The following is a 24891-nucleotide window of genomic DNA, read 5'->3' on the forward strand; positions in this document are numbered from 1 at the left end:
GGCTTGGATTTATTCCAGACTGGAGATGGTCTCCAAACTGAAACTGCTCCTGAGGATGAAGGATCAGGCTTTTGTTCTTTGTTGAAACGAAAGGAACGAAAACGATTATTAGCCCTGTTTTTACCTTTAGATTTTTTATCCTGTGGTAAAAAAGTTCCTTTCCCACCAGTAACAGTTGAAATAATGGAATCCAACTGAGAACCAAATAATTTGTTACCCTGGAAAGAAATGGAAAGTAAAGTTGATTTAGAAGCCATATCAGCATTCCAAGTTTTAAGCCATAAAGCTCTTCTAGCTAAAATAGCTAGAGACATAAACCTGACATCAACTCTGATAATATCAAAAATGGCATCACATATAAAATTATTAGCATGCTGAAGAAGAATAATAATATCATGAGAATCACGATGTGTTACTTGTTGTGCTAAAGTTTCCAACCAAAAAGTTGAAGCTGCAGCAACATCAGCCAAAGATATAGCATGTCTATGAAGATTACCTGAACACAGATAAGCTTTTCTTAGAAAGGATTCAATTTTCCTATCTAGAGGATCCTTAAACGAAGTACCATCTGACGTAGGAATAGTAGTACGTTTAGCAAGGGTAGAAATAGCCCCATCAACTTTAGGGATCTTGTCCCAAAATTCTAATCTGTCAGACGGCACAGGATATAATTGCTTAAAACGTTTAGAAGGAGTAAATGAATTACCCAAATTATCCCATTCTTTGGAAATTACTGCAGAAATAGCATTAGGAACAGGAAAAACTTCTGGAATAACCACAGGAGCTTTAAATACCTTATCTAAACGTTTAGAATTAGTATCAAGAGGACCAGAATCCTCTATTTCTAAAGCAATTAGTACTTCTTTAAGTAAAGAACGAATAAATTCCATTTTAAATAAATATGAAGATTTATCAGCATCAACCTCTGAGACAGAATCCTCTGAACCAGAGGAATCATCAGAATCAGAATGATGATGTTCATTTAAAAATTCATCTGTAGGGAGAGAAGTTTTAAAAGATTTTTTACGTTTACTAGAAGGAAAAATAACAGACATAGCCTTCTTTATGGATTCAGAAACAAAATCTCTTATATTATCAGGAACATTCTGCACCTTAGATGTTGAAGGAACTGCAACAGGCAATGGTACTTTACTAAAGGAAATATTATCTGCTTTAACAAGTTTGTCATGACAATCAATACAAACAACAGCTGGAGGAATAGCTACCAAAAGTTTACAGCAGATACACTTAGCTTTGGTAGATTCAGCACTTGACAGCGATTTTCCTGTAGTATTTTCTGACTCAGATGCAACGTGAGACATCTTGCAATATGTAAGAGAAAAAACAACATATATATAAAGCAAAATTGATCAAATTCCTTAAATGACAGTTTCAGGAATGGGAAAAAATGCCAAAGAACAAGCTTCTAGCAACCAGAAGCAATAAAAAATGAGACTTAAATAATGTGGAGACAAAAGCGACGCCCATATTTTTTCGCGCCAAATAAGACGCCCACATTATTTGGCGCCAAAAATGACGTCACATCCGGAACGCCGACATTTTTGGCGCCGACATTTATGACGCCGGAAATGGAAATAGAATTTTTGCGCCAAAAAAGTCCGCACCAAGAATGACGCAATAAAATTAAGCATTTTCAGCCCCCGCGAGCCTAACAGCCCACAGGGAAAAAGTCAAATTTTAAGGTAAGAAAAATGTTAAATTAAAATGCATTATCCCAAATATGAAACTGACTGTCTGAAAATAAGGAAAGTTGAACATTCTGAGTCAAGGCAAATAAATGTTTGAATACATATATTTAGAACTTTATAAACAAAGTGCCCAACCATAGCTTGGAGTGTCACAGAAAATAAGACTTACTTACCCCAGGACACTCATCTACATATAGCAGATAGCCAAACCAGTACTGAAACGAGAATCAGCAGAGGTAATGGTATATATAAGAGTATATCGTCGATCTGAAAAGGGAGGTAAGAGATGAATCTCTACGACCGATAACAGAGAACCTATGAAATAGACCCCGTAGAAGGAGATCACTGCATTCAAATAGGCAATACTCTCCTCACATCCCTCTGACATTCACTGCACGCTGAGAGGAAAACCGGGCTCCAACTTGCTGCGGAGCGCATATCAACGTAGAATCTAGCACAAACTTACTTCACCACCTCCATCGGAGGCAAAGTTTGTAAAACTGAATTGTGGGTGTGGTGAGGGGTGTATTTATAGGCATTTTGAGGTTTGGGAAACTTTGCCCCTCCTGGTAGGAATGTATATCCCATACGTCACTAGCTCATGGACTCTTGCTAATTACATGAAAGAAAAAGCAAAATTATCAATTTCCTTATATGGAATGGGGAAAAAAAATGCAAACAGCATAGCTCTCTGAGCATAATAAAAGGCAAAACATATAGGAAGTGGGGTTTAAATAATTAAATTATTTGGCGCCAAGTATGACACACAAAGCAAAATGAATTTTTTTGGCGCTAACATCATCCGGGAAATGACGCAAATCGCTTCATGGCAGACGCAACCTTGTGCAAGGAAATGTGGCGTCACCTAAGACGCTGGAAATGATTAATTTGCGTCACCCAGCGTACCTTCGCGCAAAAACAACTCTTGCGGCCAAGAATGACGCAATAAATATAAGCGTTTTAAATGGCTGCCAAACTCCGCCCACTGATGACATCATGATATGGACTGCATGTAGGCACTCTGCTGAATAGCATTGACAGCTGTTAAATTCAACTAGTGAGTCTTTTGTAAGTAGTGAAGCCTTTAATGCAGCCTAGATCGTGATGTCATCATTGGGCAGAGCTTGACAGCCATTTCAAAGTGACCAGAAACAATAACAGAATTTATGTTTACCTGATAAATTACTTTCTCCAACGGTGTGTCCGGTCCACGGCGTCATCCTTACTTGTGGGATATTCTCTTCCCCAACAGGAAATGGCAAAGAGCCCAGCAAAGCTGGTCACATGATCCCTCCTAGGCTCCGCCTACCCCAGTCATTCGACCGACGTTAAGGAGGAATATTTGCATAGGAGAAACCATATGATACCGTGGTGACTGTAGTTAAAGAAAATAAATTATCAGACCTGATTAAAAAACCAGGGCGGGCCGTGGACCGGACACACCGTTGGAGAAAGTAATTTATCAGGTAAACATAAATTCTGTTTTCTCCAACATAGGTGTGTCCGGTCCACGGCGTCATCCTTACTTGTGGGAACCAATACCAAAGCTTTAGGACACGGATGATGGGAGGGAGCAAATCAGGTCACCTAGATGGAAGGCACCACGGCTTGCAAAACCTTTCTCCCAAAAATAGCCTCAGAAGAAGCAAAAGTATCAAACTTGTAAAATTTGGTAAAAGTGTGCAGTGAAGACCAAGTCGCTGCCCTACATATCTGATCAACAGAAGCCTCGTTCTTGAAGGCCCATGTGGAAGCCACAGCCCTAGTGGAATGAGCTGTGATTCTTTCGGGAGGCTGCCGTCCGGCAGTCTCGTAAGCCAATCTGATGATGCTTTTAATCCAAAAAGAGAGAGAGGTAGAAGTTGCTTTTTGACCTCTCCTTTTACCGGAATAAACAACAAACAAGGAAGATGTTTGTCTAAAATCCTTTGTAGCGTCTAAATAGAATTTTAGAGCGCGAACAACATCCAAATTGTGCAACAAACGTTCCTTCTTTGAAACTGGTTTCGGGCACAGAGAAGGTACGATAATCTCCTGGTTAATGTTTTTGTTAGAAACAACTTTTGGAAGAAAACCAGGTTTAGTACGTAAAACCACCTTATCTGCATGGAACACCAGATAAGGAGGAGAACACTGCAGAGCAGATAATTCTGAAACTCTTCTAGCAGAAGAAATTGCAACCAAAAACAAAACTTTCCAAGATAATAACTTAATATCAACGGAATGTAAGGGTTCAAACGGAACCCCCTGAAGAACTGAAAGAACTAAGTTGAGACTCCAAGGAGGAGTCAAAGGTTTGTAAACAGGCTTGATTCTAACCAGAGCCTGAACAAAGGCTTGAACATCTGGCACAGCTGCCAGCTTTTTGTGAAGTAACACAGACAAGGCAGAAATCTGTCCCTTCAGGGAACTTGCAGATAATCCTTTTTCCAATCCTTCTTGAAGGAAGGATAGAATCTTAGGAATCTTAACCTTGTCCCAAGGGAATCCTTTAGATTCACACCAACAGATATATTTTTTCCAAATTTTGTGGTAAATCTTTCTAGTTACAGGCTTTCTGGCCTGAACAAGAGTATCGATAACAGAATCTGAGAACCCTCGCTTCGATAAGATCAAGCGTTCAATCTCCAAGCAGTCAGCTGGAGTGAGACCAGATTCGGATGTTCGAACGGACCTTGAACAAGAAGGTCTCGTCTCAAAGGTAGCTTCCATGGTGGAGCCGATGACATATTCACCAGATCTGCATACCAAGTCCTGCGTGGCCACGCAGGAGCTATCAAGATCACCGACGCCCTCTCCTGATTGATCCTGGCTACCAGCCTGGGGATGAGAGGAAACGGCGGGAATACATAAGCTAGTTTGAAGGTCCAAGGTGCTACTAGTGCATCCACTAGAGCCGCCTTGGGATCCCTGGATCTGGACCCGTAGCAAGGAACTTTGAAGTTCTGACGAGAGGCCATCAGATCCATGTCTGGAATGCCCCACAGTTGAGTGATTTGGACAAAGATTTCCGGATGGAGTTCCCACTCCCCCGGATGCAATGTCTGACGACTCAGAAAATCCGCTTCCCAATTTTCCACTCCTGGGATGTGGATTGCAGACAGGTGGCAGGAGTGAGACTCCGCCCATTGAATGATTTTGGTCACTTCTTCCATCGCCAGGGAACTCCTTGTTCCCCCGTGATGGTTGATGTACGCAACAGTTGTCATGTTGTCTGATTGAAACCGTATGAACTTGGCCCTCGCTAGCTGAGGCCAAGCCTTGAGAGCATTGAATATCGCTCTCAGTTCCAGAATATTTATCGGTAGAAGAGATTCTTCCCGAGACCAAAGACCCTGAGCTTTCAGGGATCCCCAGACCGCGCCCCAGCCCATCAGACTGGCGTCGGTCGTGACAATGACCCACTCTGGTCTGCGGAAGGTCATCCCTTGTGACAGGTTGTCCAGGGACAGCCACCAACGGAGTGAGTCTCTGGTCCTCTGATTTACTTGTATCCTCGGAGACAAGTCTGTATAGTCCCCATTCCACTGACTGAGCATGCACAGTTGTAATGGTCTTAGATGAATGCGCGCAAAAGGAACTATGTCCATTGCCGCTACCATCAAACCTATCACTTCCATGCACTGCGCTATGGAAGGAAGAGGAACGGAATGAAGTATCCGACAAGAGTCTAGAAGTCTTGTTTTTCTGGCCTCTGTCAGAAAAATCCTCATTTCTAAGGAGTCTATTATTGTTCCCAAGAAGGGAACCCTTGTCGACGGAGATAGAGAACTCTTTTCCACGTTCACTTTCCATCCGTGAGATCTGAGAAAGGCCAGGACGATGTCCGTGTGAGCCTTTGCTTGAGGAAGGGACGACGCTTGAATCAGAATGTCGTCCAAGTAAGGTACTACAGCAATGCCCCTTGGTCTTAGCACAGCTAGAAGGGACCCTAGTACCTTTGTGAAAATCCTTGGAGCAGTGGCTAATCCGAAAGGAAGCGCCACGAACTGGTAATGCTTGTCCAGGAATGCGAACCTTAGGAACCGATGATGTTCCTTGTGGATAGGAATATGTAGATACGCATCCTTTAAATCCACCGTGGTCATGAATTGACCTTCCTGGATGGAAGGAAGAATTGTTCGAATGGTTTCCATCTTGAACGATGGAACCTTGAGAAACTTGTTTAAGATCTTGAGATCTAAGATTGGTCTGAACGTTCCCTCTTTTTTGGGAACTATGAACAGATTGGAGTAGAACCCCTTCCCTTGTTCTCCTAATGGAACAGGATGAATCACTCCCATTGTTAACAGGTCTTCTATACAATGTAAGAATGCCTGTCTTTTTATGTGGTCTGAAGACAACTGAGACCTGTGGAACCTCCCCCTTGGGGGAAGCCCCTTGAATTCCAGAAGATAACCTTGGGAGACTATTTCTAGTGTCCAAGGATCCAGAACATCTCTTGCCCAAGCCTGAGCGAAGAGAGAGAGTCTGCCCCCCACCAGATCCGGTCCCGGATCGGGGGCCAACATTTCATGATGTCTTGGTAGCAGTGGCAGGTTTCTTGGCCTGCTTTCCCTTGTTCCAGCCTTGCATTGGTCTCCAAGCTTGCTTGGCTTGAGAAGTATTACCCTCTTGCTTAGAGGACGTAGCACTTTGGGCTGGTCCGTTTCTACGAAAGGGACGAAAATTAGGTTTATTTTTGGCCTTGAAAGGCCGATCCTGAGGAAGGGCATGGCCCTTACCCCCAGTGATATCAGAGATAATCTCTTTCAAGTCAGGGCCAAACAGAGTTTTCCCCTTGAAAGGAATGTTAAGTAGCTTGTTCTTGGAAGACGCATCAGCTGACCAAGATTTCAACCAAAGCGCTCTGCGTGCCACAATAGCAAACCCAGAATTCTTAGCCGCTAACCTAGCCAATTGCAAAGTGGCGTCTAGGGTGAAAGAATTAGCCAATTTGAGAGCATTGATTCTGTCCATAATCTCCTCATAAGGAGGAGAATCACTATCGACCGCCTTTACCAGCTCATCGAACCAGAAACATGCGGCTGTAGCGACAGGGACAATGCATGAAATTGGTTGTAGAAGGTAACCCTGCTGAACAAACATTTTTTTAAGTAAACCTTCTAATTTTTTATCCATAGGATCTTTGAAAGCACAACTATCTTCTATGGGTATAGTGGTGCGTTTGTTTAAAGTGGAAACCGCTCCCTCGACCTTGGGGACTGTCTGCCATAAGTCCTTTCTGGGGTCGACCATAGGAAACAATTTTTAAATATGGGGGGAGGGACGAAAGGAATACCGGGCCTTTCCCATTCTTTATTTACAATGTCCGCCACCCGCTTGGGTATAGGAAAAGCTTCTGGGAGCCCCGGGACCTCTAGGAACTTGTCCATTTTACATAGCTTCTCTGGGATGACCAAATTGTCACAATCATCCAGAGTGGATAATACCTCCTTAAGCAGAGCGCGGAGATGTTCCAACTTAAATTTAAACGTAATCACATCAGGTTCAGCTTGTTGAGAAATGTTCCCTGAATCTGTAATTTCTCCCTCAGACAAAACCTCCCTGGCCCCATCAGACTGTATTAGGGGCCCTTCAGAACCATTATTATCAGCGTCGTCATGCTCTTCAGTATCTAAAACAGAGCAGTCGCGCTTACGCTGATAAGTGTGCATTTTGGCTAAAATGTTTTTGACAGAATTATCCATTACAGCCGTTAATTGTTGCATAGTAAGGAGTATTGGCGCGCTAGATGTACTAGGGGCCTCCTGAGTGGGCAAGACTCGTGTAGACGAAGGAGGGAATGATGCAGTACCATGCTTACTCCCCTCACTTGAGGAATCATCTTGGGCATCATTGTCATTATCACATAAATCACATTTATTTAAATGAGAAGGAACTCTGGCTTCCCCACATTCAGAACACAGTCTATCTGGTAGTTCAGACATGTTAAACAGGCATAAACTTGATAACAAAGTACAAAAAACGTTTTAAAATAAAACCGTTACTGTCACTTTAAATTTTAAACTGAACACACTTTATTACTGCAATTGCGAAAAAATATGAAGGAATTGTTCAAAATTCACCAAAATTTCACCACAGTGTCTTAAAGCCTTAAAAGTATTGCACACCAAATTTGGAAGCTTTAACCCTTAAAATAACGGAACCGGAGCCGTTTTTAACTTTAACCCCTTTACAGTCCCTGGTATCTGCTTTGCTGAGACCCAACCAAGCCCAAAGGGGAATACGATACCAAATGACGCCTTCAGAAAGTCTTTTCTATGTATCAGAGCTCCTCACACATGCGACTGCATGCCATGCCTCTCAAAAACAAGTGCGCAACACCGGCGCGAAAATGAGGCTCTGCCTATGATTTGGGAAAGCCCCTAAAGAATAAGGTGTCTAAAAAAGTGCCTGCCGATATAATCTTATCAAAATACCCAGATTAAATGATTCCTCAAGGCTAAATATGTGTTAATAATGAATCGATTTAGCCCAGAAAAAGTTTACAGTCTTAATAAGCCCTTGTGAAGCCCTTATTTACTATCTTAATAAACATGGCTTACCGGATCCCATAGGGAAAATGACAGCTTCCAGCATTACATCGTCTTGTTAGAATGTGTCATGCCTCAAGCAGCAAGAGACTGCTCACTGTTCCCCCAACTGAAGTTAATTCCTCTCAACAGTCCTGTGTGGAACAGCCATGGATTTTAGTAACGGTTGCTAAAATCATTTTCCTCATACAAACAGAAATCTTCATCTCTTTTCTGTTTCTGAGTAAATAGTACATACCAGCACTATTTTAAAATAACAAACTCTTGATTGAATAATAAAAACTACAGTTAAACACTAAAAAACTCTAAGCCATCTCCGTGGAGATGTTGCCTGTACAACGGCAAAGAGAATGACTGGGGTAGGCGGAGCCTAGGAGGGATCATGTGACCAGCTTTGCTGGGCTCTTTGCCATTTCCTGTTGGGGAAGAGAATATCCCACAAGTAAGGATGACGCCGTGGACCGGACACACCTATGTTGGAGAAATTCATTTTAAGTAAGACTTTAAGATGACTAAGGTGTAGACTGTCCTTTTAAAAGTACATGCTCTATTTTAACTATGACTTTTATGTCCCTTTAAAGGGACATAAAAATTAAAAAAACTGTTGGAGTGGATTTGAAGCATTGCATTATTATTGTGCTAGTCATGGACACTAAGGCAATGGTTACCTATATTCCTCACTTCTACTCTTCCATGTTTACCCTTATAAGCCGCCACTGTGAAGCATTACATTTTTTTTAGGTGGTTGGTACGACCGATCATGTGTCATCCATACAATCCAATAGACTAATGCAAAAGCCAAGGGGACCATTTACACTAATTGTATTATCAATGTACCTTTAAGGATTCTGAATGTACCTCAGCATAACTGTCAACGCTGAGAATTTCAGGTTTCAGAAACTGACTTTGCAACATGATACACAGTGATTGCTCCAGTGCTGGATTTCATGTATATCTGTCCCTAACTGGTCACAACATATAACAAAACAAGGTTTTTCAAAGGGCATGTCCCTGGATTGCAACTCTGGCTTACAAAACTACAGTGTAAATATTTTTACATTTATTTTGTATACAGACCTATTGAGATGTAAGGTTTAGTTGTGCAAGTGTATGGAATATATATTTAAATACACTTTACCATATTATTTTGCTTGTTCCATACTTTATATTAAAGTCAAACGCTCAGGGAGATTTCATTTTTTTCCCCAGATTGTGTTTATGTTTAGTCTACACATACCTGAAAGAAGCCTGGAGGAACAGGGCCCACTGGCATTCCATCCCCTGGGGGAATATTTCCTAGGACTGGACTGGGGGCAGCTGCAGCACTCTGTAAATGAACAAATCACAAGTTAGCAAAGCACAGTTAAACAGATGAAAAATTATCTCATACTAAGGGCATTACATGATAGCAAGCAACTCTACTAACCTACAAAAGCACGACTGGAAATGGAGGAAATTATTATTTTAATATTTCTTTTCATAATTATATTTGCATCTATAAAATGGGACAGCTTGGGGAGGGAAAGGAACCAAGTGTAAACAATAATATCATGTAATTTAGTCAATATTTCAAATATAATACAACTTAAACATGCAACCTAAAGGTAGTTTTATATTTAATACTTTTGTATACATAGCACCTTCAGAAGGAATAGAGTATTGTAATCAGAAAGGTAATATATGTTTTAAATAAATACAGTGTATATATAGACTATTTACATTTTAGAACACAAAAATAAAACAAATTAAAGAGACACAGAGAGAAGATTGTGTCTTACAGGCAGAGAAAACTAGTAATTTGATTATGTACTGCAGTTTATAAGCTCAATTAATTAAACTGTACTTGCAAAAACAACAAATATTCATAAGCGATCTTTCTGAGAATCAAGTGGTATAACAACCTCAAAACATTGTGGTAAGCATATAATGCTTAACCTCTTAAGGACATATGACGGAATTTTTCCGTCATAAAACAATTGAGCAAACTGAAAGCTGTGTCCTTAAAGGGTTAAATTAAGGCAAATCCATCCATGATAGATATAGTTATATAGATATAGTGACATATATACACACACACACATACATATATATACACACATAACACATAGAAACACCCAGCACTCACCAGCTAGCTCACAGCTAAGATAAAATCACAACTGGAAAGGTTAGTTACCGCATCTGGCAAAATGGGAAAGCTCAGGCACCACGTCAAGGTCCTTTCCACTGCCTGAGTCCCTAACACAGCCATACCATCATGCGAGCTCACAAAGCCAAACAGACTAAGAACAAAGAAGGGGTGCACAGGTGAATGTAATCACCCAGAGAAAATACAAAACATGGAAGGGAACTGCACTCCAAGACCGGATCAGGTACACATCCTGTGACTCAGCAACAGTCAGCCCTGGGTGCTAAATAGCACTCCAAAAAAGCTGTGATGTCACCAGAGCACAGGCAGTTAACCCCAGTCCGGAATGGGTGCTTTGTTCTCAGTCTGTTTGGCTTTGTGAGCTCGCATGATGGTATGGCTGTGTTAGGGACTCAGGCAGTGGAAAGGACCTTGACGTGGTGCCTGAGCTTTCCCATTTGGCCAGATGCGGTAACTAACCTTTCCAGTTGTGATTTAATCTTAGCTGTGAGCTAGCTGGTGAGTGCTGGGTGTTTCTATGTGTTGTATTACTTTTTGTTTGTAATCCCCCTTGTTTCTTGCGCCCATTCCGGACTGGGGTTAACTGCCTGTGGCTCTGGTGATATCACAGCTTTTTTGGAGTGCTATTTAGCACCCAGGGCTGGATGTTGCTGAGTCACAGGATGTGTACCTGATCCGGTCTTGGAGTGCAGTTCCCTTCCATGTATATATATATATATATATATATATATATATATATATATATATATATATATACACACACACACACACATATATATATATATACACACACACACACATATACAGGGAGTGCAGAATTATTAGGCAAATGAGTATTTTGACCACATCATCCTCTTTATGCATGTTGTCTTACTCCAAGCTGTATAGACTCGAAAGCCTACTACCAATTAAGCATATTAGGTGATGTGCATCTCTTTAATGAGAAGGGGTGTGGTCTAATGACATCAACACCCTATATCAGGTGTGCATAATTATTAGGCAACTTCCTTTCCTTTGGCAAAATGGGTCAAAAGAAGGACTTGACAGGCTCAGAAAAGTCAAAAATAGTGAGATATCTTGCAGAGGGATGCAGCACTCTTAAAATTGCAAAGCTTCTGAAGCGTGATCATCGAACAATCAAGCGTTTCATTCAAAATAGTCAACAGGGTCGCAAGAAGCGTGTGGAAAAACCAAGGCGCAAAATAACTGCCCATGAACTGAGAAAAGTCAAGCGTGCAGCTGCCAAGATGCCACTTGCCACCAGTTTGGCAATATTTCAGAGCTGCAACATCACTGGAGTGCCCAAAAGCACAAGGTGTGCAATACTCAGAGACATGGCCAAGGTAAGAAAGGCTGAAAGACGACCACCACTGAACAAGACACACAAGCTGAAACGTCAAGACTGGGCCAAGAAATATCTCAAGACTGATTTTTCTAAGGTTTTATGGACTGATGATATATATAGATATAGATAGATAGATAGATAGATAGATAGATAGATAGGAGATAGAGAGTGAGTGTGAGAGAGAGAAGAGAAAAAAGTGAGAGTGTGAGTTAGTGGGGAAAAAAACAGGTGTGGGTTACTAGTCAAGAGACGAGGTGGGTGGGTGAATGCACTGTTTGAGATCTTTTAAACTGTTAAGGCAAAACCATATCTATACATTTGAAAAAAAAAAATGTCATTAACTTTATATGAAATGTGCCATTAAAACAACTAATTGTAGCTTGAACACTTTCCTTTTTTTATGCAGTCTTTTTTTTGTATCTGAAATGTGTAGGTTGAAATGAAAGTTGTATTTTCTAAGATGTATAATTGTGGATTTGAATTTGCCATGTCAATATAATCTTCGTGCAGATGACAAGTGTCTTACTCAGATAAAGCAACATCAAGTCTTAATATTTATATATGCATTACAGGCACTACAGCAGATCCAAATATATTTGAGCTACATAACCAGATATCCAAAAGAAAGGAAATACTTTTCAGTAACCAAACCCAGAGTTTTGGTAGATGATACAGACTTTTCAATATGCTTCCTTTAATCTTCTATTCATTTTTTTTTTTTATAGGAACAACAAGTTTGCATAGGAATACAAGTTTACGATAAATAATATATATCTGCTGCAAGCTAAATTTAATATTACAACTAGGGTTTCCCACGCAGCATGGACGGTATATTTAAGGATCAGGTCAAATTTGAAAATAAAGATTAAATATAGAAATAAAGATGCTAGTGGGTATCCTGTAAATGATTGGTTATTAATATAAATGAAACGAAAGTAACAAAATTTGCTCATAATTGTCAAGTCTGTTAATTTTTTACTATACAAGTGTTATGTATGCGGTTTATGTGTCCCTTAAAGGGACATGAAACTAAAAAAAAAATATTTTATGATTCAGACAGAACATGCGATTTTAAACACCTTCACAATTTACTTCTATTATCTAATTTGCCTTATTCTCTTGGTATTCTTAGTTGAAAAGCATACCTAGGTAGGCTCAGGAGCAGCAATGCATTACTGGGAGCCTTGTACTGATTGGTGGCTGCACAAAAATGTCTTCTCATTGGTTAACCAGATTTGTACAGCTAACTCCCAGTAGTTCATAGTTGCTCATTCAACAAATGATACCAAGAGAATGAAGCAAATTATATAATAGTAATAGAGTGTATAAAATCACATGCTCTATTTGAATCACAAAAGAACATTTGGGGGGTTAAAAACTTAATAGTGATGTGGCATATCTGTAAAAAACGGATTAGAAATATCACGTGAACAACTCGGCACTGATGATGCCGATTGGTTATTTATACGCATAGGACAGGAAATAGAGTAGCAGAACCATAACCGCTCTGGTGAGCTGAATACATGGAGTTAAAATCTTTTTTTTAAACCTAGATTTTCATGTTATATGTTCTAGTCCGCTTTTTAGAGATCTGCTGCATCAAGTGATGTAGCACACGGGTAATGTGTACAGTGTGAGCATCATTATAAAGTATTTGTAAGGTGCAATACATGAAACACTTCTACAGTAAAATATTAACAGATGGATACAGTTCCATTAGAATGTTGTATTCCATGGATTACCATACCTGCAGATAATACAGAGTCTGTACACAAGAAACTCATAACAGCACTTTTATAAGGTGCTACAGGAAAGTAGCGGAGACAACAGCAAAGCTTTGGAAGGGGTAAGTAAGCTTGTGAAATCCCATCTATATACATTGCAGAGTCATAGGCTTTATAGGGACAGTATTGTAAAAATGTGCACCCTTTAATGTGTTGCCGATTATCCATTTTGCCTAATGCAGTGCAGTGTTCTCCCCAGGACCTTTTTAATGGGTCCCCAACCTGGATAAAATTTGACCCAATATTAAAGGGACATGAAACCCAAACATTTTCTTTCATGATTCGGATAGAGAATGCAATTTTAAACAACTTTACAATTTACTTCTATTATTTAATTTGCTTCCTTCTCTTGTTATCCTTTGCTGAAATGTTTATCTAGGCAAGCTCAAGAGCAGCAGAGAACCTAGATTCTAGCTGTTGATTGGTGGCTGCATATATATATTGATTGTGATTGGCTCACCCATGTGTTCAGTTAGAAACCATTAGTGCGATGCTGCTACTTCAACAAATGATACCAAGAGAATGAAACAGACTAGATAATATAAGTAAATTAGAAAGTTGTTTAAAATTGTATTATCTATCTAAATCATGAAAGACATTTTTGGGGTTTCATGTCCCTTTAAGCTAAAATTAGTTAAGATTAAAGTTTTTCAATGTTTATGACATGGAGGGAAAGCCCAGCCCATTTAAAAAGGTGTTCCTGTAGCTGCTTGTAATACAATGAACTCTCTCAGCTACTTATCTGGGTACTTTGTCCCTTTAAAGACTCAAGATCACAGCCTCGGTCATAGCACATGTACTGGGATTCTACTGGTTCCCTGCCATGTTGTGTGTCACCCTCACATCAGCACATACTAATAAGGGACGCTGTAACAATCTAGCATGTCTATAAAAGAAACACGTTTTAACCTCACGATAACCAGAATTATTTAGGAGGTCTGCTTAAAAATAAGTCTTGTAATTTAATGAACATAATGACGGACGCCTTAGAACTTTTCCAACAAAATAATTCTTACAGGGCTGTGTAGATATCCAACGTGTTCAACTGCACTGCAGAATCACAAAAAAAACAGTTCTCATTACCAATGGGAAAGTGAGAAAACATTTTGCTTTCAGCAATGCTAGCTAAATGGATGACAAAAGCCTGATCCTTCAAAGTGAGAAAACACAAGTGACACTAATGAGATGCAATGTTCCCTTTTAGGCTACTTAGCTGCAGAGGACTATTCTAAGTCATAATTTGCTCCGAAGGTGCTAAAATATATATCTTCTGAAATGTAAACCAATAAATAACACAGATGAAACAAATTAATCTGTATTTACCTACACGAAGCTTCAAAATTATTATAAAAAAAGGTCTGGTTCTGTGATGGGCAACTCGTATATTTCATAATGAAGACCCACTGGGGCCTTAAAGGGCAGCATAGTGCCAGCAAATATTATATTGCAGCCAAAGAAAATGTACTTAAATCCTACGTGTATGGGGGGTGGGGGGTATGGAAATTCAGAAGAGCGCTACAGAATATGATAACAATAATAATGTTAAAGGGACATGAATGCCAACATTCTATTAAATGTCCTTTTTTGGTATCCTTATTAGAAACATGTACAGTATCCAAGTAAGCTCAGGAGCAGCAATGCAATACTGGGAACTTGTTGGTGATAGATGGATACACACACTCCTCATGTCTGGTTCACCAGATGTGGTCAGTAAACACACAGTAGTGCATTCCTACTTTGGAGCTGACTTCAAACCTTAGTAAATGGGTAAAACACTGTTTTATGCAAAGAGTTTTCTTTTTCACTTTTTTATCTCCATTTTATGGGGAGAGAGGCAGTACTGCAAGAAGTTTACATACATATTTCCCATCTCTCTCTATCGAGAGAGAGAGAGAGAGAGAGAGAGAGATCTATCCAGAGAGAGAGAGAGATCTATCCAGAGAGAGAGAGAGATCTATCCAGAGAGAGAGAGAGAGATCCCAGAGAGAGAGAGAGAGATCCCAGAGAGAGAGAGAGATCCCAGAGAGAGAGAGAGAGAGAGAGATCCCAGAGAGAGAGAGAGAGATCCCAGAGAGAGAGAGAGATCCCAGAGAGAGAGAGAGAGATCCCAGAGAGAGAGAGAGAGAGAGATCCCAGAGAGAGAGATCTATCCAGAGAGAGAGAGAGATCTATCCAGAGAGAGAGAGAGATCTATCCAGAGAGAGAGAGAGAGAGAGAGAGAGATCTATCCAGAGAGAGAGAGAGAGAGAGAGAGATCTATCCAGAGAGAGAGAGAGAGAGAGAGAGATCCCAGAGAGAGAGAGAGAGAGAGAGAGAGATCTATCGAGAGAGATCGAGAGATCTATCGAGAGAAAGATCTATCGAGAGAGATCGAGATCTATCGAGATCTATCGAGATCTATCGAGATCTATCGAGAGAGAGAGAGATCTATCGAGAGAGAGAGAGATCTATTGAGAGAGAGAGAGATCTATCGAGAGAGATATATATATGGGTTAGGCGATAAGGGCAAAAATGAAAATTGCTATTTTAACCGCGATTCTTATAAATGACTATAACACCTTAATACTGTGGTATGATTAAAGGGACACTGAACCCACATTTTTTCTTTTGTGATTCAGATAGAGCATGCAACTTTCTAATTTACTCCCATTATCAAATTTTCTTCATTCTCTTGGTATTTTTATTTAAAAAGCAAGAATGTAAGTTTAGATGCCAGTCCATTTTTTGTGAACAACCTGGGTTGTTCTTGCTGATTGGTGGATTAATTTAACCGACCAACAAACAAGTGCTGTCCAGGGTCCTGAACCAAAAAATAGCTTAGATGCCTTCTTTTTCAAATAAAGATAGCAAGAGAACAAAGAAAAATTGATAATAGGAGTAAATTATAAAGTTGATTAAAATTGCATGCTTTATCTGAATCACGAAAGAAAAAATTTGGGTTCAGTGTCCCTTTAACATATGAACTTCCCATACATCATAAAAAATATATATATTTCTTTAAAATAAAGTCTTGTTGAAGGGTTTAAAAACCATTTCAGAATGTGCACCATGGAAAATAGATCAGACAGTAGAGTAAAAGTGCACTTGTACTTCACTGAGCTATTTTCCGTGGTGCACATTCTTAACGGTTTGCGTCAAATACTTTTTGTATAAACGGGCTTTATTTTACCTGTGTAGGCAGCTGTGACTGCTGCCATCAGAGCTGAGGCAAACCGGTAAATTCTTCCATAGCGCAGCATGGAAGCATAGCCTCTCTACTCCCCCTCCTTTCCCTACAGAAGCCCACGCGCAATGAACATTTACAGCCAACCTGCCTGGATGTCATAGGTGACGTCGCTAAAAATTGCATACTCACGGTTTTTAAATCGCGGCGAGAGAGAGGGAGCTCTCTATATAATCTTGGGCACAAGAGGCAGCATTTTATGGATGTCTAACCAGTAGAGGGTTACAACAAAAACACAAAAAATATTTATGTATACCATTTTTATTTGAGGTAAAGCTTCCTAGCCAGAATGGTATTGCAAAAAACAGACATCTCCCAACCATAGGAAGCGCAATCTTGCCAACTTTTAATTAATCATTTGCAGTAATTTCGCATATCCAGTGACATCCTAGAGATGTCATAGGAAGAGATGCCACATGAAGTAAAGGAATATGCAAAGAGAGACTTAAAAATGTTGAAGAATAAAAAAAAATCCTTTAATTTAGAATTTGTACAAGTAAACCGTCTGCATCACTAGTCAAAAAAAAATTAAAGTGCCTAATTTAAACAAATAATTTTTTTCTATTAACCCCTTAATGACCGCAGCACTTTTCCATTTTCTGTCCGTTTGGGACCAAGGCTATTTTTACATTTTTGCGGTGTTTGTGTTTAGCTGTAATTTTCCTCTTACTCATTTACTGTACCCACACATATTATATACCGTTTTTCTCGCCATTAAATGGACTTTCAAAAGATACCATTATTTTCATCATATCTTATAATTTACTATAAAAAACATTATAAAATATGAAGGAAAAATGGAAAAAAACACACTTTTTCTAACTTTGACCCCCAAAATCTGTTACACATCTACAACCACCAATAAACACCCATGCTAAATAGTTTCTAAATTTTGTCCTGAGTTTAGAAATACCCAATGTTTACATCTTCTTTGCTTTTTTTGCAAGTTATAGGGCCATAAATACAAGTAGCACTTTGCTATTTCCAAACCACTTTTTTTCAAAATTAGCGCTAGTTACATTGGGACACTAATATCTTTCAGGAATCCCTGAATATCTATTGACATGTATATATTTTTTTTTAGAAGACATCCCAAAGTATTGATCTAGGCCCATTTTGGTATATTTCATGCCACTATTTCACCGCCAAATGCGATCAAATAAAAAAAATTGTTCACTTTTTCACAAATTTTTTCACAAACTTTAGGTTTCTCACTGAAATTATTTACAAACAACTTATGCAATTATAGAATAAATGGTTGTAAATGCTTCTCTGGGATCCCCTTTGTTCAGAAATAGCAGACATATATGGCTTTGGCTTTGCTTTTTGGTAATTAGAAGGCTGCTAAATGCCACTGCGCACAATACGTGTATTATGCCCAGCATTGAAGGGGTTAATTAGGGAGCATGTAGGGAGCTTCTAGGGTTAATTTTAGCTTTAGTGTAGTGTAGTAGACAACCCCAAGTATTGATCTAGGCCCATTTTGGTATATTTCATGCCACCATTTCACCGCCAAATGCGATCAAAGTAAAAAAAAACGTTAATTTTTTCACAATTTTAGGTTTCTCACTGAAATTATTTACAAACAGCTTGTGCAATTATGGCACAAATGGTTGTAAATGCTTCTCTGGGATGCCCTTTGTTCAGAAATAGCAGACATATATGACTTTGGCGTTGCTTTATGGTAATTAGAAAGTCGCTAAATGCTGCTGCGCATCACACGTGTATTATGGCTAGCAGTGAAGGGGTTAATTAGGTAGTTTGTAGGGAGCTTGCAGGGTTAATTTTAGCTTTAGTGTAGAGATCAGCCTCCCACCTGACACATCCCACCCCCTGATCCCTCCCAAACAGCTCCCTTCTCTCCCCCACCCCACAATTGTCCCCGCCATCTTAAGTACTGGCAGAAAGTCTGCCAGTACTAAAATAAGTGTTTTTTTTTTTTTAAGAAAAAAAAAGCATATTTACATATGCTGTGTTTAGGATCCCCCCCTTAACCCCCAACCTCCCTGATCCCCCCCAAAACAGCTCTCTAGGCCTCCCTCTCAGCCTTATTGGGGGCCATCTTGGGTACTGGCAGCTGTCTGCCAGTACCCATTTTGAACAATCAAATGTTTATTTTTGTTTAAAAATGTTTTCTGTAGTGTAGCTCAATCACCCCCCCCCCCACCTACATCACACCTAAGGGCTTTTTTATTATTATTTACTTTTGACACATTTATTATTTACTTTTGACACATTTTTTCCGTAGTGTAGTGGTTCCCACCCGCTCCCTCCCCGTGCACGCGCCCGCCCCCGCCCCCTCGTGCACGTGCGCGCGCCCGCGCGCCCCCCCCGGGCTTACCCGCCCACGATCCCGCCCCCCTCCACATGACCAGGGCCATCGATGGCCGCCACCCACCTCCCACACCGGCTCCCACCCACCAACGATACCGGCCATCGATGTCCGGTGCAGAGAGGGCCACAGAGTGGCTCTCTCTGCATCGGATGGCCGTGAAAGGTTATTGCAGGATGCCTCCATATCGAGGCATCACTGCAATAACCGGAAAGCAGCTGGAAGCGAGCAGGATCGCTTCCAGCTGCTTTCCACACCGAGGACGTGCAGGGTACGTCCTCAGGCATTAACTGCCTTTTTTTTGAGGACGTACCCTGCACGTCCTTGGTCGTTAAGGGGTTAACAGTAATTAATTCTTCCAAAAGACCATAAAATAGAAGCATTCTTGCACTAAACTTATAATGAAACATAAACCATCTGCTAATCAATTATTTTTAACTATCCAGCTTTTATATACCATCACTTCCCTATATATTACACTATTGCAGGGCTCAGCTGAGTGCTTAGAGACAACACTGAAGTGACACAAAACTTCCTTAGATCCACTGTCCTAATAGCCAGCAGCAATGCTTCCTAAGGTATACTGGACGCCTAATGACACACTGTGGGCAGAGGTGTAGGGGAGGAGCTATATTATATTATATATATATTACTATAAACAGGAGGAGAACACAGCAAGCAGTCAGTGCAGCTGATCTTACTGTGTGATTGTGCAAAGCACCGGACTAGGTGAGCTGTTGGGGGAAAATTTAATTTCTGTATTATTTAGTCTGACATCAATTTTTAGATTTTTTGCACTGTGTGTAGGAAGTGGTGCATGTTTAAAACTCATGCTAAAATCAGTAAGCTGCAGATGATAGAGTGCTAAAATATAAAGATTACTTTCAGACAAAATAATGCATGGATGCAAACCATGAATTTTCTACAGTAGTAGCCAAGTAATCCCCCCTCTTATACAACAAATCAGCTCAGCTCTTTACCTAGCACGGAGGAGCTGTTTGTGTTTTTTTCTTCCGATTTGTAGCATTTTAAACATTGATCACTCAAAGAAGATGCAGCAAGACTTCCTTGCCTAGACCTGCTATGAGTGATCAAGCAAGAGTACTTGCTGCATGCGCAGTTCCTCCCCATTAATTTGTATCACAAATGCCCCAGCTCAGCTGCAGCCTTCCAAATCTCCTGGAGGGGACATTTCCAGGGATGAAAAAAATCCAGGGACTGTCCCTTGAAATCAGGGACTGTTTGCAAATATGCACATGTATCTGTGAGGAAGACAGATTAGTAATATCCCAGATTTAAGGACATTACTTGGCAAATATATGTATAATAAACATACTTACAATGATAAGTAAAATATATAGTATACATAAAAAAACAAAATTTATGCTTACCTGATAAATGTCTTTCTTTTGCGATGTACCGAGTCCACGGATTCATCCCAACTTGTGGGATATTGTCCTTCCTGACAGGAAGTAGCAAAGAGAGCACCACAGCAGAGCTGTCTCTATAGCTCCCCCCTTAACTCTACCCCCCAGTCATTCGACCGAAGGCCAAGGAAGAAAAGGAGAAACTATAAGGTGCAGAGGTGACTGAAGTCTACATACAAAAATACTACCATCTGTCTTGAATAGACAGGGCGGGCCGTGGACTCGGTACATCGCAAAAGAAAGAAATTTATCAGGTAAGCATTAATTTTGTTTTCTTTTGCATGATGTACAGAGTCCATGGATTCATCCTAACTTGTGGGATACTAATACCAAAGCTTTAGGACACGGATGAAAGGAGGGACAAGACAGGAACCTAAACGGAAGGCACCACTGCTTGCAAAAGCTTTCTCCCAAAAATAGCCTCGGAAGAAGCAAAAGTATCAAATTTATAAAATTTTGAAAAGGTATGAAGCGACGACCAAGTCACAGCCTTACAAATCTATTCAACAGAAGCATCATTTTTAAAAGCCCATGTGGAAGCTACCGCTCTAGTAGAATGAGCTGTAATCATTTCAGGAGGCTGCTGTCCAGCAGTCTCATAAGCCAAATGGATGATGCTTTACAGCCAAAAGGAAAGAGAAGTCGCCGTAGCCTTTTGACCCCTACGCTTTCCAGAATAGACAACAGACAAAGAAGATGTTTGACGAAAATCTTTGGTTGCCTGCAAATAAAATTTCAAAGCACGAACCACGTCCAAGTTGTGCAACAGACGTTCCTTCTTACAAGAAGGATTAGGACACAGAGAAGGAACAACAATTTCTTGAATGATATTCCTGTTAGTAACAACCTTAGGTAGGAACCCAGGCTTGGTACGCAAAACCACCTTATCAGCATGGAACACAAGATAAGGAGAGTCACATTGTAATGCAGATAGTTCAGAAACTCTTTGAGCTGAAGAGATAGCAACTAGGAACAAAACTTTCCAAGATAAAAGCTTAATATCTATGGAATGCATGGGTTCAAACGGAACCCCCTGAAGAACTCTAAGAACTAAATTTAGACTCTATGGTGGAGCAATAGGTTTAAACACAGGCTTAATTCTAACTAAAGCCTGACAAAAAGCCCGAACGTCTGGAACATCTGCCAGACGCTTGTGCAACAAAATAGACAGAGCAGATATCTGTCCCTTTAGGGAACTAGCTGATAATCCTTTCTCCAATCCCTCTTGGAGAAAAGACAAAATCCTAGGAATCCTGATTTTACTCCAGGAGAAGCCTTTGGATTCGCACCAAAAAAGATATTTACGCCATATCTTATGATAAATTTTCCTGGTAACAGGCTTTCGAGCCTGAATCAAGGTATTTATGACTGACTCAGAGAAACCCCGCTTTGATAGAATCAAGCGTTCAATCTCCAAGCAGTCAGTTGCAGAGAAATTAGATTTGGATGCTTGAATGGACCTCAAATCAGAAGGTCCTGTCTCAATGGCAGAGACCATGGTGGAAGGGATGACATGTCCACCAGGTCTGCATACCAAGTCCTGCGTGGCCACGCAGGCGCTATCAAAATCACTGATGCTCTCTCCTGTTTGATTCTGGCAATCAGACGTGGAAGGAGAGGGAAAGGTGGAAACACATAAGCCAGGTTGAACGACCAGGGTACTGCTAGAGCATCTATCAGTACAGCCTGAGGATCCCTTGACCTGGAGCCGTAACGAGGAAGACACGCCATCAGATCCAACTCTGGTGTGCCCCATAGCCGAACCAGCTGAGCAAACACCTCCGGATGGAGTTCCCACTCCCCCGGATGAAAATTCTGATGACTTAGAAAATCTGCCTCCCAGTTCTCTACACCTGGGATATAGATCGCTGACAGATGGCAAGAGTGAGCTTCTGCCCATTGGATTATCCTTGAGACCTCTATCATCGCTAAGAAACTCTTTGTTCCGCCCTGATGATTGATATAAGCCACAGTCGTGATGTTGTCCGACTGAAATCTGATGAATCTGGCCGAAACCAGCTGAGGCCATGCCTGGAGAGCATTGAATATCGCTCTTAATTCCAGAATATTTATCGGTAGGAGAGCCTCCTCCCGAGTCCACAAACCCTGAGCTTTCAGGGAATTCCAGACTGCACCCCAGCCCAGAAGACTGGCGTCTGTCGTCACTATAACCCATTCTGGCCTGCGGAAACACATTCCCTGGGACAGATGATCCTGTGACAACCACCAAAGAAGAGAGGTCTCTGGTCTCTTGATCCAGATTTATCTGAGGAGATAAATCCACATAAACCCCATTCGACTGATTGAGCATGCATAGTTGCAGTGGTCTGAGATGCAAGCGAGCAAACGGAACTATGTCCATTGCCGCTACCATTAGTCCGATTAACTCCATACACTGAGCCACTGACGGCCGAGGAATGGAATGAAGAGCTCGGCAGGTGGACAAAATCTTTGATATCCTGACCTCCGTCAGAAATATTTTCATGTCCACCGAGTCTATCAGAGTCCCTAGAAATTAAACTCTTGTGAGGGGGGAAAACACTATTTTACGTTCTCTTTCCACCCGTGAGACCTTAGAAAGGCCAACACTAAGTCTGTGTGAGACTTGGCTAGTTGGAAGAAAGACGCTTGAATTAGAATGTTGTCTAGATAAGGCGCCACTGCTATGCCCCGTGGCCTTAGAACCGCCAGAAGGGACCCTAGCAAGATGGAACTCTTAGGAATTGGTTTAGGATCTTGAGATCCAGAATTGGTCTGAAGGTTCCCTCCTTTTTGGGAACTATAAACAGATTGGAGTAGAACCCCTGCCCCTGTTCTGCTTTTTGAAATGGGCAGTTCACTCCCATGGTAAAAAGGTCTTCTACACAACGTAAGAACACCTCTCTTTTTGTCGGGTTTACAGACAATTGAGAAAGATGGAACCTCCCCCTTGGAGGGGAATCCTTGAAATCTAGAAGGTATCCCTGGGTTAAAATTTCTACTGCCCAGGAATCCTGAACGTCTCTTGCCCAGGCCTGAGCAAAGAGAGAGAGTCTGCCCCCTACTAGATCTGGTCCCAGATCGGGGGCTACCCCTTCATGCTGACTTAGTGGCAGCAGCAGGCTTTTTGGCCTGTTTACCCTTGTTCCAAGCCCGATTAGGTCTCCAGGTTGGCTTGGATTGAGCAAAGTTCCCCTCTTGCTTTGCAGCAGGGGAAGAGGTAGAGGGACCACTCTTGAAGTTTATTTTGTTTGGTCCTTGTCTTATTTGACTTATCCTGAGGGAGGGTATGACCCTTCCCTCCAGTAATGTCTGAAATGATCTCTTTCAATGCAGGCCCGAATAGGGTCTTACCTTTGAAAGGGATGGGCAAAAGCTTAGATTTAGATGACACATCAGCTGACCAGGACTTAAGCCATAACACTCTACGCGCTAAAATGGAAAAACCTGAATTCTTAGCCGCTAATTTAGCAAGATGAAGAACGGCGTCTGTAATAAAAGAATTAGCCAACTTAAGAGCCTTAATTCTGTCCAAAATATCATCAAGTGGGGTCTCCGTCTGAAGAGCCTCTTCTAGAGCCTCAAACCAAAAGGCAGCTGCAGTGGTTACAGGAACAATGCAAGCTATAGCTTGAAGAAGAAAACCTTGATGAACAAAAAATTTATTTAGGAGACCCTCTAATTTTTTATCCATAGGATCAATGAAAGCACAACTGTCTTCAATAGGTATAGTTGTATGCTTAGCCAGGGTAGAAATAGCTCCCTACACCTTAGGGACCGTCTGCCATAAGTCCTTTATGGTGTCAGAAATGGGAAAAATTTTCTTAAAAACAGGAGGGGGAGAGAACGGAATACCTGGTTTATCCCACTCCTTAGTAACAATGTCCGAAATCCTCTTAGGGACCGGAAACACATCAGTGTAAACAGGAACCTCTAAATTCTCTAAACTCTTCTCTTTACTCTTCCTGCTTAGAGCCAGCAAAGAGAATGACTGGGGGGTGGAGTTAAGGGGGGAGCTATATAGACAGCTCTGCTGTGGTGCTCTCTTTGCTACTTCCTGTCAGGAAGGACAATATCCCACAAGTTAGGATGAATCCGCGAACTCTGTACATCATGCAAAAGAAATGTGTAATATATATTAATATACATATACGCCAAGGGACATACCACTGCAAAAATAAAAACACTTTAAATTTTTAAGAGCATTTTATTTAAGCACTAGTGTTTCTTGTAAATGCTGTAATAAAATCCCCCACAAAGCTAAAGTTTTTGAGCCATAAATATTGCAGCTCCCGATAGGTGACTGGAGGCTACCAGTGTATGCTATTTCTAATTAGCTCACTGACAGTATCTTGCCCCGGAGCTGCTACTGCTCCAAGTGAGGATTAATCTGTAAAAGTTTGCTTTGCT

General features: G+C 40.9%; 1 protein-coding gene across 2 annotated transcripts in view; it reads right to left on the bottom strand.

The window, feature by feature from the left end:
• Window positions 1-24891, bottom strand: part of SSBP2 (single stranded DNA binding protein 2) — a 557604-nt gene that overhangs the window by 155934 nt on the left and 376779 nt on the right. For both annotated transcript variants that reach the window (XM_053701463.1, XM_053701462.1), the window contains exon 5: window positions 9483-9572. In XM_053701463.1, coding sequence (XP_053557438.1) covers window positions 9483-9572 — 90 coding nt within the window. The remainder of the gene's footprint in view (window positions 1-9482; window positions 9573-24891) is intronic.

The sequence above is a fragment of the Bombina bombina genome, chromosome 2, assembly GCF_027579735.1.
Source record: "Bombina bombina isolate aBomBom1 chromosome 2, aBomBom1.pri, whole genome shotgun sequence".
NCBI classification, from domain to species: domain Eukaryota; kingdom Metazoa; phylum Chordata; class Amphibia; order Anura; family Bombinatoridae; genus Bombina; species Bombina bombina.